The sequence below is a fragment of the Temnothorax longispinosus genome, chromosome 6 (assembly GCF_030848805.1).
Source record: "Temnothorax longispinosus isolate EJ_2023e chromosome 6, Tlon_JGU_v1, whole genome shotgun sequence".
NCBI lineage: Eukaryota > Metazoa > Arthropoda > Insecta > Hymenoptera > Formicidae > Temnothorax > Temnothorax longispinosus.
The window spans coordinates 8,540,529-8,554,864 of NC_092363.1; the positions used below are offsets into that span (position 1 = coordinate 8,540,529).

At 36.9% G+C, this 14,336-nt stretch overlaps 2 protein-coding genes and 1 long non-coding RNA gene across 3 annotated transcripts; 2 read left to right on the forward strand and 1 right to left on the reverse strand.

The window, feature by feature from the left end:
• The first annotated feature begins 3,464 nt into the window (after nt 1–3,464).
• LOC139814056 (uncharacterized) lies at nt 3,465–7,571 on the forward strand. The gene is made up of 8 exons (XM_071780018.1): nt 3,465–3,965; nt 4,046–4,173; nt 4,244–4,457; nt 4,552–4,924; nt 5,000–5,454; nt 5,620–5,771; nt 5,849–6,019; nt 6,126–7,571. The coding sequence occupies exons 1-6, from the start codon at nt 3,543–3,545 to the stop codon at nt 5,710–5,712; spliced, it is 1,686 nt and encodes a 561-aa protein (XP_071636119.1). The 5' UTR covers nt 3,465–3,542; the 3' UTR covers nt 5,713–5,771; nt 5,849–6,019; nt 6,126–7,571.
• Nucleotides 7,331–8,516, reverse strand: LOC139814072 (uncharacterized). The gene is made up of 3 exons (XR_011732330.1): nt 8,302–8,516; nt 8,130–8,208; nt 7,331–8,032 (listed from the first exon to the last, which is right to left on the reverse strand). It is a non-coding gene; the product is annotated as an uncharacterized lncRNA (long non-coding RNA).
• A 4,719-nt stretch (nt 8,517–13,235) lies between these two features.
• Nucleotides 13,236–14,303, forward strand: LOC139814066 (selenoprotein K). The gene is made up of 4 exons (XM_071780034.1): nt 13,236–13,530; nt 13,607–13,691; nt 13,808–13,882; nt 13,954–14,303. Exons 1-4 carry the CDS (start codon nt 13,512–13,514, stop codon nt 14,045–14,047), a joined length of 273 nt encoding a protein of 90 aa, XP_071636135.1. The 5' UTR covers nt 13,236–13,511; the 3' UTR covers nt 14,048–14,303.
• The last annotated feature ends 33 nt before the right edge of the window (nt 14,304–14,336 follow it).

Consider the following 14,336-nt stretch of genomic DNA (forward strand, 5'->3'; position numbering starts at 1 on the left):
AATGTAAGGATCAAAACAAATCGTCAGACTCTCGTCCAGGGATTAGGCAAGGGAAAAATACCACTCACTCTCGTCACGCGTGTTTATCTGAGAGCGTGAACGCTAGTGGTAAACACATGCCATGTATACAAATACCATACAGTGGCTTAATATCAATATTTACTAATTAAATGTTGTCAAATCTTTCATGGCAGTTTAACAGAAAATAATAGGCAATGGAAAATGTTATATACTCACTCTCGTTACGCGTGATCTTCTTACACGCGCAAATATGTAAGAGCATGAACACCTGTGGCAACCGCGTGCTACGTGTATGTAAGCCACAATTATGGGTGTATATATAAATGACTGAAAGTTTAATATTATACTAAATCCTTAATCCTAATCCTAAATAAGAAACTGAACATCAATTAAGTGAAAAACTATATATCATTCATAAGTACTATTCACTCTCGTCACGCATGATCTTTTCACATGCACATATATGTACGAAAGTGTGAATCATTCAATTTAAATGCGAAAATAAATATACAACTCATATAATTATACATTTAATATTGCCAAATCTTTAATCCTACTCCTAAATATATCACTCATAAGTACCATTAACTCTCGTCACGCGTGATCTTTTCACACGCACATATATGCGCGAAAGCGTGACTCATTCAATTTAAATGCAATAATAAATAAACAATTCATAGAATTAGACATTTACATTGCCCAATCTTTTATCTTACTCCTAAATGTATCACTCATAAGTACCATTAACTCTCGTCACACGTGATCTTTTCATACGCACATACATGAACGAAAACGTGAATCATTCAATTTAAATGCAAAAATAAATATACAACTCATAGAATTAAACATTTAATATTACCAAATCTTTAATCTTATTCCTAAATAGAGAAAGAGGACATCGAATCACAAATAAATTCCAATTCAATAAATCGTATAATTTAAATGTAAATCCGAAGAACTAATCACTAAATACGCGAAATAAATAATAAACTAGAAAGTGATATATCGGGAAAATAATCAACTAGGGTGAGTTGTACAAACGTTATATCTATCGAAATCATATATAAAAGTCAAGGTAACTTATCCTGTTCTCGTCCAAGGACCATCCATGGTAGTAAACAGGGAATAATAGGCAAGGGAAAGTACTACTCACTCTCGTTACGCGTGATCTTCATATGCGAGAGCGTGAACGCCCGTGGTAACCGCGTGCCACGTGTATGTACGCCACAATTCCAAAGTTTAATATTATATTAAATCCTTAATCCTAATCTTAACACACATATTGATACCACAAATATTAAATCAGGGGTGAAACACATAAATATATAAACAAATTCAATAAATCCTTTAAACTAAAGTAAGGATAAAAATAATTCGAATGTAAAAATAATAATTGTAACTTATGAAAAACGATTCTTTAAAGATCTATCAAGCCCCGTGAGGGGACTCACCATCCTTTAATATGCAAAGTGGCTTATCTTTATGGCTAATTCGGAGTAACTTTATTCGATCCTCCGCATTCCATCCGTTTCTCCTTCCACCGAGTTCCGTACTCCACTTTGGATTTCCTACTCCACTTTGAATCGCAGTACTCCGGTAATTCGGAGTATCTTTACGTCTATATAATTCCGTCACGAATTCCACACTATTTGTTCCTCCGCATTTCCTCACATTTCTTCTTCCGCCAAGTATCGTACTCAGAAATATGCCGCACGTCCGATCCTCACGACGGCTCACGACGGAATCCTACTCGAGATCGACCTCGAGAATATACGCTAGCTGCGTACCGCAGGGGAGGGGCGACGAAAGCGCTATCTGGGCGGCACAATTCTACAACTTTTGGGTCTTTTCGCCCTAGATACGTACCGCAGCGGGGGTAGAGGGGGCGATGAAAGCGCTATCTGGGCGGCATAATTCTACATAACTTTTGGGTCTTTTCGTCGCTCCCCGAGGTACGCATCTAGCGTATAGCCCGTAGGCGAATCCGAAGCGATCGCGCTAAAGTCGAAATTTGACGCGTCTTCGACCCATCGAAACTTCGCGTAGGGCAGTGGCTTACACATCGCCTAGCCATACAAGTTGTTGACATCGAAGTACATTAGGTACGACGACGGTTTCGATGAATCGTACGACTCCATATACTTGTTGTTGGCCTTCGCGTATCTGCCGGAACATTGACTCAGCCCGCCACGAATACCACGTTCGATAAACATGACCATGTCAACGTCGGTCAGCAGTTCGAAATTGATACACGTATGTTTCAACATGGCGTCCCACGTAAAGCCTGGTAAAGTGTAGTAGTACGCGCATGAAGAATAGAGATAAGGAGGACGAACTCCTATAGGCGATGCGTCAGATTCATGAGCCCAAAAGTGGTTGTCGATATTAGTTCGAAGTGCTAGTCGAGATGTCGCTTCCGTCCCATAACGGCGTATTCATGTATACAGTGCGAGTGTATATTAGTAGATTACTACACTCGTGGTAGTCGCGATCAGGTGAATATACTACGTTTACGCGAGCGTTATTTCTGTAATAACTAATTACGATAAGTCACTCGTTTACGTGGAGTAAATTATCATAAAGTTACTGTAGAAGTAACACTCGCATATAAAACATAGTATAAGTGAAGAAGAACGATTTTCTGAAATGAAAACTGTGTGCTCATTTCCCGGTTGTAAATCGGGAAAGGCTAGTGAAAAGAGAAATAATAAATTACATGGTTTAAAGAATAAAACCATGTTTAAATTTCCACGAACGGTTTGTATTTACATCAATACAAAATTCACATATTTGAATTAATTCGCCTGAAATATTTAATATTTTTACAATATTTATTGCTCTAGGATAAATTTCCATTTATTCGACAAAAGTGGGAAGATATTATCGGTCGCAAAGCAGAGGATACCGAAGTTCTTTGTGAGCTTCACTTCAGATCAGAAGACATACGAAGTAATTATGAAATACTTCTTTCAAGTGGTGTACATCATACAATGGAACGTGGAAAAGTCACTTTAAACCCGACAGCAGTTCCTCAAGAAAACGTGTGTAAAATGAGTACTTTTTTTTGTGAAAAATGCAAATATAACGCTAAATGGTATCTTTATCTTTCAAGAGTATTTGTATGAATATATTTCTGTTTTCTGCTTTCTGCTATTCTGTCAAGTAAATTCTCCCTCAGTGAGCTGTACAATATTTTCTTTTGTCATTTTTTTATATAAACTATATTTTTCTTTTTATCTGCAAAACTAAATCATCACATAAACATTTTTCTCCCTTCATAAATTTTTCTAAAACATGATTATTGATTTAATTACTTTATTATTATTATTATTGTTCTTTTTTTGAAATGCCAGAATAAAGAATTTGAGAATAATGAACTCAGGACAGCAACAGCTGAGATTTGTTTAAACCAGCCTCTTCAAACACCAAAAAAGCCCATCATTTTAGACCAACCCTTTGAAAACGCAGAAATTCATTTAGAATCGATAGACGCATCAACAATACTATCACCATCAACTGTCATGAAGGATTCAGAGAATGACATTAATATCAACTCAGATACATCAGAGTCATGCTTAATTTGTTTAAACCAGCCTCTTCAGAAAACACAAGAAAAGCCCATTATTGACCAATCCTTTGAAAACGCAGAAATTCATTTAGAATCAATAGACACATCAATATCACCACCATCAACCGTCATGAAGGATTCAGAGAATGACATTAATACCAACTCAGATACATCAGAGTCATGCTTAGAGACTAATGAATTAGAGTTATTCTCACTGGAAACGCTGAATTATTGTCTCAAACAAATCAAATTTCCAGAAGGCTGGGCTCATTTAAAATTGATGTTTTTGGGACAAGATTCTATAATAGTGGGATATTGGCACGCAAATCGCCCAGCGCTAAAAGAATTTGTCATAAACATCGATGGATCTGTTGATGTATATATTGTTATCAGTTACAAGTGATTCCTTTATAATGATTTCTTTGTAACCCTTTATATCATGTTATTTCATCGCAGGTTTTTATTAACAAAAAAGCGGTGTCTATACCTGGAATAAAACCTGGTACAACTACTAATAATGTGATAAACAACATTCAAGTTCTGGAAAAAGTGTTGCTATGCGATGGCAGTGGAATAGCAGAAAGGTATTTTTTCTTTTAACCTAACATTTTTATATGCATCACAACTATGTAGATATATGTAAACTGTTTGCAGGCATTCCAGTTTGTGCAAAGGATATGTACTACCTAATCAAGTACACTTTAAGTATAACCATGTTCGATGTGTACCATGTAAAAAGTTGATTGCCAAGAATTCTCGCCAGCAGAAAAAACAGTTGAGCCAATCAGTCAAGGCACAAGCCAAACGCCAAAAAAGTAGAAAAACAGTAAAATATGAAAAGGCGAAGAATAAGAGAATGAAAACCAAGGTATTATTTACAGTATTAAAAGAAATAGTTGGAATTATTAAAAATTATTAGAACAGTAAACATTATTTTATTTTATTTTATTTTTTATTTTTAGCTGGTGGAACTGAAAGCCGAGGTTGCCCGATTGAAAAAGAATTGCGCAAAGGCAAATAAAGCCGTGGTAGAGAAAGAAATTTCGAATTTACCTCAGGCGCAACAGGAAGCGGTCAGAGCATGCTTCTCTTCAGCGAAAGTAAAGAGTAAAGGACGACGATACACTAAACAATGGATATATGAATGCTTACTCATGAGGATTAAAAACAGAAAGCTCTACGAGCATCTGAGATCACATGAGATTCTTGCTTTACCTCATGTTGACACTGTGAATAAGTATGTGAAATGCATGGGCAGTACATATGGGTTTAGTAGCACCATGTTTGATATGTTGCGTACAAAAGCTGAGCAGATGGAACCGGCTGAAAAAAGAGGTATGCATATTATTACTACAAGGTGGGAAATTTAATTTGAAAAAGAAAATATTATTTATATTGTTCTCTGTGCAGGTATTCTCCTTGCTGATGAAATGAAACTGTCTGAAGCCTTAAAGTTTGATAGAGATTCCTGTCTGTTTCATGGATTTGTAAACCTAGGCGATTATACACCTGAATCTCATGAACTAGGTGATCATGCTCTTGTGTTCATGTATCAACCGTTTCGCGGCTCGTGGGTACAGGCGGTTGCATGCTTTCTCAGCAAGGGTTGTGCCAACAGTAATGTATTGCAATGCCTCGTTCTCGAATGCATCATACTCCTTGAAAAGAGTGGATTTCTTTGTGATGGTGTTACCACAGATGGTGCAACGTGGAATCGAAGTATGTGGAAGAAATTTGGAATTACCGAAAGTAATATTTCTTGTCAACATCCTTACGATCCTGACAGAAAGTTATGGTTTTTGTCTGATTTCCCCCATCTGATAAAAAACTTCCGTAATTTTATTACATCACAACTGGAGATATGGGTAATCATTGAACTATAACCATAGTGGAATAAGCACTTCTTTATTCTCGAGTGATCCAAACTGTGCTCATTCTAGTATGAGTATAGTTTAATGTGGATAACATATTTTATTTGATACGCTTTGAATACATGCATCCATTTTATAGTAATATTTTATGCTTTGCAGACACCCGATGGAGTGATAAAAAAGAAACATTGGAAGGCAGTAATAGAGTCCAAACATCATCCTTATTGTTTGAAAGTTGCTCATATAAATTGAAACCTGATCACTTAGATCCAAAATATTATCAGAAAATGAATGTACCGATGGCGTTCCAAGTAAAAAAATAACTTGCAAATAAATAAAAGAAAAAAATTATTATATTCTGATTTCTATATATGCATTTTATTTTTAGTTATTCGAAGATCGAGTCGCGGCTTCTATGTCTATATATCAGGAATACCATCCTGAGCTTGCGGATTGTCAACCAACAATTCAATTTATCAAACGAATAAACAGGCTGATAGAAGTCATGATGTCTCGAACTCCCAATAAAGCTTTGAGACCTGGTAGTGATAAAGAAACTGTAAGAATTTTTATTTTTTTAACATTTTTCTAACTTTTGTCTGTACTTTTATGAAGTTACATCAACTTCCCAGGTTATTAACGACCATATAACATTATTGTTTTAGGTGATCACTGAGTTTCTCGAATATTTACACGAATGGGAAATAACTGCAAAGAAAAATGGTTTTTATTTTATAACGGAAAGCACGTGCTCTATGGCTTGAAGATTACACTGAGAGCTACTCTAGAAATACTTAGATGTTTGACTTATACGAGTGCAACTATAAATACTTAATGACTGCAAGGTTGAATCAAGATGCCTTGGAACGCTTCTTCGGTTTGGCGAGAGGAGTATGCGGGTCAAACGACCATCCTGATTCAACATTGTTTGGCCAGATGTTTCGTCTCATGAGCATGTATTCTTTGATAAAACCATGTAAGGGTAGCAATGTTTCTGGAGGTAAAATGCTTCACTCCCTGTTAAATTTTTCAAACATACCTGCAAGTCAGGCTGGACGATTAGAATGGATAAAGATCATGGACAGTATCATCGAACACGGCAAACCCAACAACGATAATATGGATCAGATAAATAAACAAATTGCAAACGAAAAAATGGCAACACAAGATCCTTCTTTTTCTATTATCGAATACATGGCTGGATATGTAGTTCGAAAAGCCGGAAAGTGGACTAAATGTGATGACTGCATTCAAAGTTTGCGAGTATCACCAAATTGTAAGGACCATCGGATGATTGCATTGCTATCTCGAGGATATCTGATTCATCCATCTGACGACTTGATAAAATTGGTACAACTGATGGAAAAAACGATATTAGACATTGTTAAAGTAGAATCCATCAATTCTGATACTGTATTTCACATGAGCTACGCGCTTCAAGAATTGCAGTCTGAGTTACCTCTAATAGGATGTCCATTGCACCAAAGAGAATTGACTACATCTGTGATGAGTTTTTATGTGATAATTCGTGCTGATTTTTTAGCAAAACGGTACAATGCCAACAACTGTACAAAAAGACAAAAGACGCGCCGAGCACGCAAAGATGCTAAATTGTAGTATGTTTTATGATACAAATAATTAGAATACTATGTTGAAAGTTTTATAAAAGATATTTTATTAGAGATTATATGATTATAAGGTTACAGATTATATATGTAATATTTTATTGAAGATTATATAATATATATAATATATACTTTAGTGTTACATATATCTCCTTGGGGTTATATATACAAATACAATGATTTAAAAGAGATTATAAGATTACATTTTTTTATTACTTCATACTTTTAAATTGCAATACTTGCAATAATATGTTAAAAAGCATAATAGTTTATAGACATACATACATTATAGTTATCTTGTACGATTAAATAAAGTTTTTCAAATTTTCATATTACTCATTACATTTGCTGTATTTCTTTTCCGGTAAGATATAAAATATGTCGTACTAAATAACAAAAAATGTAACTCAAATTGACTCATTAAAATCATAAACGATCTAATGTTTTTATCACTCCGGATAATTGATCTATTGATTTAATTTTTTTACATGTCATCCAAGATAACAGTTCATTATTACGTAATATATCAACTTCTAAATCATGTTTTATAACAAGTTTCATTCTTTCTTCTAGATTGTTCAATATTTCAACAAATATTATACATTTCTCATACTCGACTGTAACCCAATTATCTGGTTTTTTAACTAATTGTATATTTTTTTTCAAATATTCAAATGTTATTGGAGGTAGATCATTATACTTAATTGAGTAATTTTCCATGGTAAATATTATCTATATACAATTTTTTAATTATATTATCAAGTATTATTTATGTACAATTCGTGGATAAAAGAGAATAGTACTTATTCTTTTCCCTCTCTCTCTCTCTTTGTATACATACTATTTTCATATTCTTATTTAAGTTTTATTTATCATTTTCAAAAACATTCTTTAAGATTTCGAATTTTGCTTCAACTTCTGTAATCCAATAATCGATTATTGGGTTCCTGCAAAATAGAAAAATAAACAAAATGTTTAATTTCACAGAATAATTTATGTAATCACACAATGGTGTTTTAAAAATCTCGGGACGTATACTCTAACCTCACTTATTTTCCTCAATTCCTACATTATTTTTTCTAACCCACACTCCAATATCTGAGTTTTTTACACTTGAATGTTTCTGGAAACCACATTGTACTTGAATGTATACAATCCTTGATTGTTTAAATTAATTAATAAAGTACAAAAATCTGTGTCTGTAATGTGTACATACCTGTGTAAGTCCGCGATATTGGGAGTCCTTCTTCTAATTATTGGCTCCTGCCTTTTATTGTCACAGGTCAATACAGCCAAGTGTCAGAAACTTGGATCCATAAGTGCGCTAAGCTTAAAGAAATGCTACGCGGAGCAATTTCTCCTGCGGACCCCATATCCTATCTCCTCCTGTCTCTTCCCGACTGCCAGATGCCAGTTTGTCGATCGTAGCGCTGTCGGTGTATGTTTTTCGAACTACTACTGTAACCGGGTTTTGGGCTTATCTCAAAACATGAAGTTCGTCCTCCTTATCTCTATCTTATCTCTATTCTTCATGAGTACGCGGGATTAAGTCCGTAACTCGCGACGCAGCTGTCGCGGAAATTTTCAAACACGTCGGCCAACAGCAAGACATCGGTTTTCAGGTACCCAGCCGGAATGCTAGCGTCTTTTCGACGTCTATAGATGTCGATAGATGTCGAATCGACATCTATAAGATGTCAATTCGACGTCTATAGACGTCGGCGTTCCGGCTGGGTATAGATCGCTGTATTCGCCCAGGGTTCGAACGGAGAATCGCTGCCATACGTTCGCGGCGTGCGCGTAATCGCTCTCGGATACGGTGTCACCGGTCAAGGAACTGTAAAATGAATCGCGCGGCGGTAAACACGTATCCTCCAGCTTTTCGACGCTGTCCACGTACTCATATGGAAAGACAACTTTTCGCGTCAATAATTTGAAATCGTCGTCGGATAACGCGAAAAATTTTGATCGTATAATTTTTAATTTATCATTATTTAGGAAGGATGCCAATTTTGCGAGACTCGCGCTCAGAAATTTGTACGAGTCGATCGATGAATCTTAATTTTATATCGCTTCGCGAATCAGATCTTTCCGCGGTGTCTTTCACGTGTTTAGTAAATGAGATGTACTTTTCCTTTGTTGTAGGCAGTACATCGATTGAGCCTGCATCTTATGTAGGCCAAGCGAGCAGACAATTACAAACAAGAATTAAGGAACACCAGAACCATATATAAATTAGAATATATACCTACATCTAATCATTCTGTTATAACAGATCATAGATTAGCATTGAATCATAATTTCGATTGGGATAATGTGGAAATTCTAGATAATGAATCGTATTTTTATAAACGCTTAATTTCCGAGATGCTGTGCATAAAGAGACAGGAATGGATTGAATTTGCAGACGGACACGGAATTTAAGGTTTACCGGATACTTATTTAAACGTTATTGATAGGTTATCAAAAATTTAGAGTTATTCGTTGTGAATTTTTATCCCCACAATTAAACTCGAATGTATACACCGCTTTTATTATGTTAACCTTCCGATTTCTACCAACGCTTATTCACTCACTCACGACATGTCAGAGCGACAGATACATTTTAACACTGCGACTTACTGGTCTGTAATGGTTCGTAAGCAAGAATTCGTGATTGTAATACTGATACATTGCGTTTTTTAACATATTGCGACTCCGATTCACGGTTTAGAAAGGACAATCGAATCTCTCCTTTCTACTAGAGTTCCTATAATAAGAGTTAGGACAAACCGCCGCCATGTACAGCCAATGTTAGCTTTGTCTCACTCCCACTAACTTCTTGGCTGAAACATATGGCGACCATGATAGCTTTGTCTCACTCCCACTTACAGCTTGTCTCACTCTCACTAACTTGGCTGAAACATATGACGGGACCAATCAAAAATCGTCACCACATTGGCTTAATTCTTATTATAGGAACTCTACTTTCTACCTGGTCTGGTCTTCCAACCTGGGAGTAAACGTCGAAGGTGCGATCGATTCGGAGCATTTGCATATCCTGCCAGACTACCGAACATTCGTATGAATTTTATTTTATTGATTTGACTGCGCTTTTCTACTGATTGACTCATTTTATCGCGATTGACTGTAATTTATCGTTTGAAATTTTCATGTATTATTTTCATTTTTACGCTCAAGATGACACAAAAAAAGTGTTGAAACGTCCGAATTTGTATTAACTAATATATTTTATTATTGACTTATTTTGATTGCGCATTAATTAATTACCGCGCGTGGCTCTGATTGCCTCTCTCACTTCCCTTTATTTGATTTATTCAGGAGAGCCTATATTTCGTTTATTCAATTTTTAATTTATATTTGTGTATGCATATAATTTTTCCTTGCTTAATATTTAAATTATGTACAGATCCATTTGTGAGAAATTCAATGTAGGAAAAGCCACTGCGTTAAATGCTGGAAATTGGAATATATCGTTACAATTTTTCCGTCTATAATTCGATTCGACGACATGTTTGTTGATATGCAATTCGCTAACAATGCGTTCCGAAATGAACGTAAGCGCTTACGCTTGATCACCACGCTCACACTGCCCTACTAGTCCAGTCAAATTAGACAAAAAAAAGGCTTTTGCTCGGAAGTGAAGCGGTATCAATGAAACCTTTTTAGGGTTGTTGGGGGGATGTAGAAGAGCTTATTTCTGAGTTGTCGGGTTAATCGGACCGATGGGTTTTTAAGGGGGGGAGGGAGAATGAAAAATTTCGTTTTTTCGCAATAACTCGGCGAATTTTGACCGTACATGATTGACTAACCTCTCATTTTGTAGCTCTTTTAAAGCCCTACAATTCATTTCCTGAAGACCCTAACCTAAAATCAATATTTGTCGAGTTCTAGCCGGTGGTGAAAGTGGGAAAAAAATGTATTTTGTCGCGGTTTTTTTGCGTTTATCTCGTTTCCATTAATAGATAGAAATGTGCCGCCACTGACAAAGTTGTAGAGCTTGAAGAGACCTACAAAACGAGAGGTCAGTCGTTCAGATTCGTTAAAAATTGAGCCCAGGAAAGCCTCTGGAAGTCGTGCTTTTAACGCGTGGCCGATCGTCGCCGGCGGCGGCCCGGCGCGCCGCCGCCGCGCCGCGGCGACGATCGGCCACGCGACGGTGCGCGTCGAGTCGAGTGCGCTCGGGACTCGGCGCGTATTTCGCTTATCTCTCTTTTCGAGTATAAAGTTAATGAAAAATTGTAACATGAGCGAGTGTTTTATATGCAACGAGCCGTTAGGCGGCGATAACGTGTACGCAAAAAACCGCGACAAAATACATTTTTTCCCACTTTTACCGGCTAGAACTCGACAAATATTGATTTTAAGTTAGGGTCTTCAGGAAATGAATTGTAGGGCTTTAAAAGAGCTACAAAATGAGAGGTTAGTCAATCACGTACGGTCAAAATTCGCCGAGTTATTGCGAAAAAACGAAATTTTTCATTCCCCCTCCCCCCCTTAAAAACCCATCGGTCCGATTAACCCGACAACTCAGAAATAAGCTCTTCTACATCCCCCCAACAACCCTAAAAAGGTTTCATTAATACCGCTTCACTTCCGAGCTCAAATGTCTAATTTGACTGGACTATACCTTGCAGAAATAAGCGTTTGTCAGCAGAAGTTATGACGTCAACGATGACGTCATTAGTCGATCCGTAAGCGCTTACAACGCCAAAGCGAACGACGTGAGTAAAGGCCTTCACACATAAAATCGCGTAAGAACGTAAAACGTAAGCGTAAGAAAATCGACCAATCCCAATCAAGTATTGTGCTGTCCGTAACTCCAGAAGGGGAAAATACTTGATTGGGATTGATCGATTTTCTTACGCTTACGTTTTACGTCCTTACGGCATTTTATGTGTGAAGGCCTTAAGATGGCGCGATGGCGTAGCGATATACGACGGTCGTAGTCCCCGACCTGACAGATCAGGATACGCCAAAGCTTGTGCGTTACTTACGTCCACGACTACGACTGTCATATGTGCTTTGGCCCTAAAGCAGGGCACACACACCTTTCGTAGAACGTAACAGTAAGGTTCCGACCAATCGTGTTGCTCGATTCTTACTTCTACGGTTACAGACGGCCGAATTGAGCAACGCGATTGGTCGAAACCCTACTGTTACGTTCTACGAAAAGTGTGTGTGGCCAGCTTAACGCTCATAAGCGCTTACAGCGCGTGAGCGTCCAAACCGAACGCACCCAAGAAACGGATTGGTCTATTTCTTTATGCACATGCATATGGACCAATCAATTCTCTTATGCTTATGTTTATGCGCTATGCAAGTTTGTCTGGATTGACCTTAAAGGTCTATCCAGACGAACTTGCATAGGTGCATAACCATATGCATAAAGAAACGGATTGGTCTATTTCCTTATGCACATGCATATGGACCAATCAAATCTCTTATGCTTATGTTTATGCGTTATGCAAGTTCGTCTGGATTGACTTAAAGCGGGGAGCACACACTTCTGCACAACGCATAACCCATAAGCATAAGAAAGTTGATTGGTCCATACACATGTGCATAAGGAAATAGACCACTCAGTTTTCTTATGCTTACGTATTATGCGTTGTGGCAGAAGTGTGTGCTCCCCGCTTAACGCTCAAGGGCCGGTCTCACTGACCGGTATTCATAGTCTTCAAGATCGTCTTAAGTAATGTCTTAAGACGCTAATACGGCTCTGTGATTGGTTCATGACATCTTAAGATTGAACTTAAGACGGTCTTAAATAACTATGAATACCGGCCACAGTCTCCGATTAACGTGATTCTCCGATTAAACTCACTCTTCGTCTCTTTCTAGGGGGATAGTTAGAAAGAGATGCAGAGTGAGTTTAATCGGAGAATCACGTTAATCGGAGACTGTGAGACCGGCCCATAAGCGCTTACAGCGCGTGAGCGTCCAAACCGAACGCACCCTGTGTGCGATGGCCTTGCGGGGAGCACACACTTCTGCACAACGCATAATGCGTAAGCATAAGAAAATTGATTGGTCCATACACATGTGCATAAGGAAATAGACCAATCAGTTTTCTTATGCTTACGTATTATGCGTTGTGCAGAAGTGTGCTCCCCGCTTAAGCCTATTCAGTATTCACACGGCTACCAGTAGCAGTCATAACGCAGCATACGCTACCGGCTACACTCAGATCAGACAAACCAAACAGTGGAAAAGGCTGGCTATATTGTCCTCGGAAAAGAGGCAGGAGCCAATTAAACTAAGAAGAAGAAGAAGAAGAAGCACCCAGAGAGAAGTCCTCTGGTTACACCAGTTACGCATAATAATTTAATTGCGTGCAAAATTATATGTCACGAAGAATTGAAAATAAACTTTAAATTTTGTCTCTGCACCACTCGACGAGTCAACGAGCGTGTTGCTTTAAATATGGTTTATGTAACGGATGGTAATATACTGTAAAATCTAACCTAATTGTTTTCTTGCGTACAAAAGACAATTCGTATATAATAATTTGCTTATAGATGGTAACGTGGTAAAATCTACTCCATGGGGATTGAAGAGGATTCTCGGATTTTTTACAGGAATAATTTATATGATCATCATGTTGTAAGTGCTATATAAACCGCTGTATTTTAATGAACCATTGTTATATGATAAATCATGACTTTTCGACTAATTAGCTGCATTCTTTCTTTATGCGCGCAACATAATGCTGGATATAGTTTCCAGACATTGTTCAATCCTGGCATGAATTCATTGGGAAGTCGGTATTCAAGGGACTACCATCCTGGCTCTGGGTATAGTATTCAGATGTTTATTTTTGTAAAACAATAAGACAATAACTTCTACAATTGTTTATTATATACAGACCACGTCCTCCAACACGTAGACTTGGTAGACCAAATATGGGAAACAATGTTGACATCCCATTTTTCGGAGGATGTAGCAGTTGTGCAAGATGAAAAAGTTAAAGCAAAAATATTTTGTTGTATTCATTTTAATATAAGAAAAATTAAAGTAGCTAGTATTGAAACCAAAATCGATATAATTGAGAGGTGGATGTATAATTACATTTATATCAATTTTTCCAGTATCTTTTGTTATGATAAAGTAGTGTGTTAATGTATTTAAAAAAAAAATGTATTTAATATATCAAAAATTATAACTTTCTCATTAAGCAATTTGTTATTAAAGGAATTTTTGTAACTTATAAAATATTAGTTATTTTAATCGTCATATAATACACTTGCG

Excerpts from the sequence above, each read along its gene's own strand:
- LOC139814056 (XM_071780018.1), top strand. The coding sequence starts at position 3,543 with ATGAAGGATTCAGAGAATGACATTAATATCAACTCAGATACATCAGAG. Across the intron at positions 4,458-4,551 it reads ATAAGAGAATGAAAACCAAG|CTGGTGGAACTGAAAGCCGA; the intron begins GTATTATTTACA and ends TTTTATTTTTAG. Across the intron at positions 5,455-5,619 it reads CATCACAACTGGAGATATGG|ACACCCGATGGAGTGATAAA; the intron begins GTAATCATTGAA and ends TATGCTTTGCAG.
- LOC139814066 (XM_071780034.1), top strand. Across the intron at positions 13,692-13,807 it reads ATTTATATGATCATCATGTT|TTTCCAGACATTGTTCAATC; the intron begins GTAAGTGCTATA and ends TGCTGGATATAG. Across the intron at positions 13,883-13,953 it reads GACTACCATCCTGGCTCTGG|ACCACGTCCTCCAACACGTA; the intron begins GTATAGTATTCA and ends TATTATATACAG.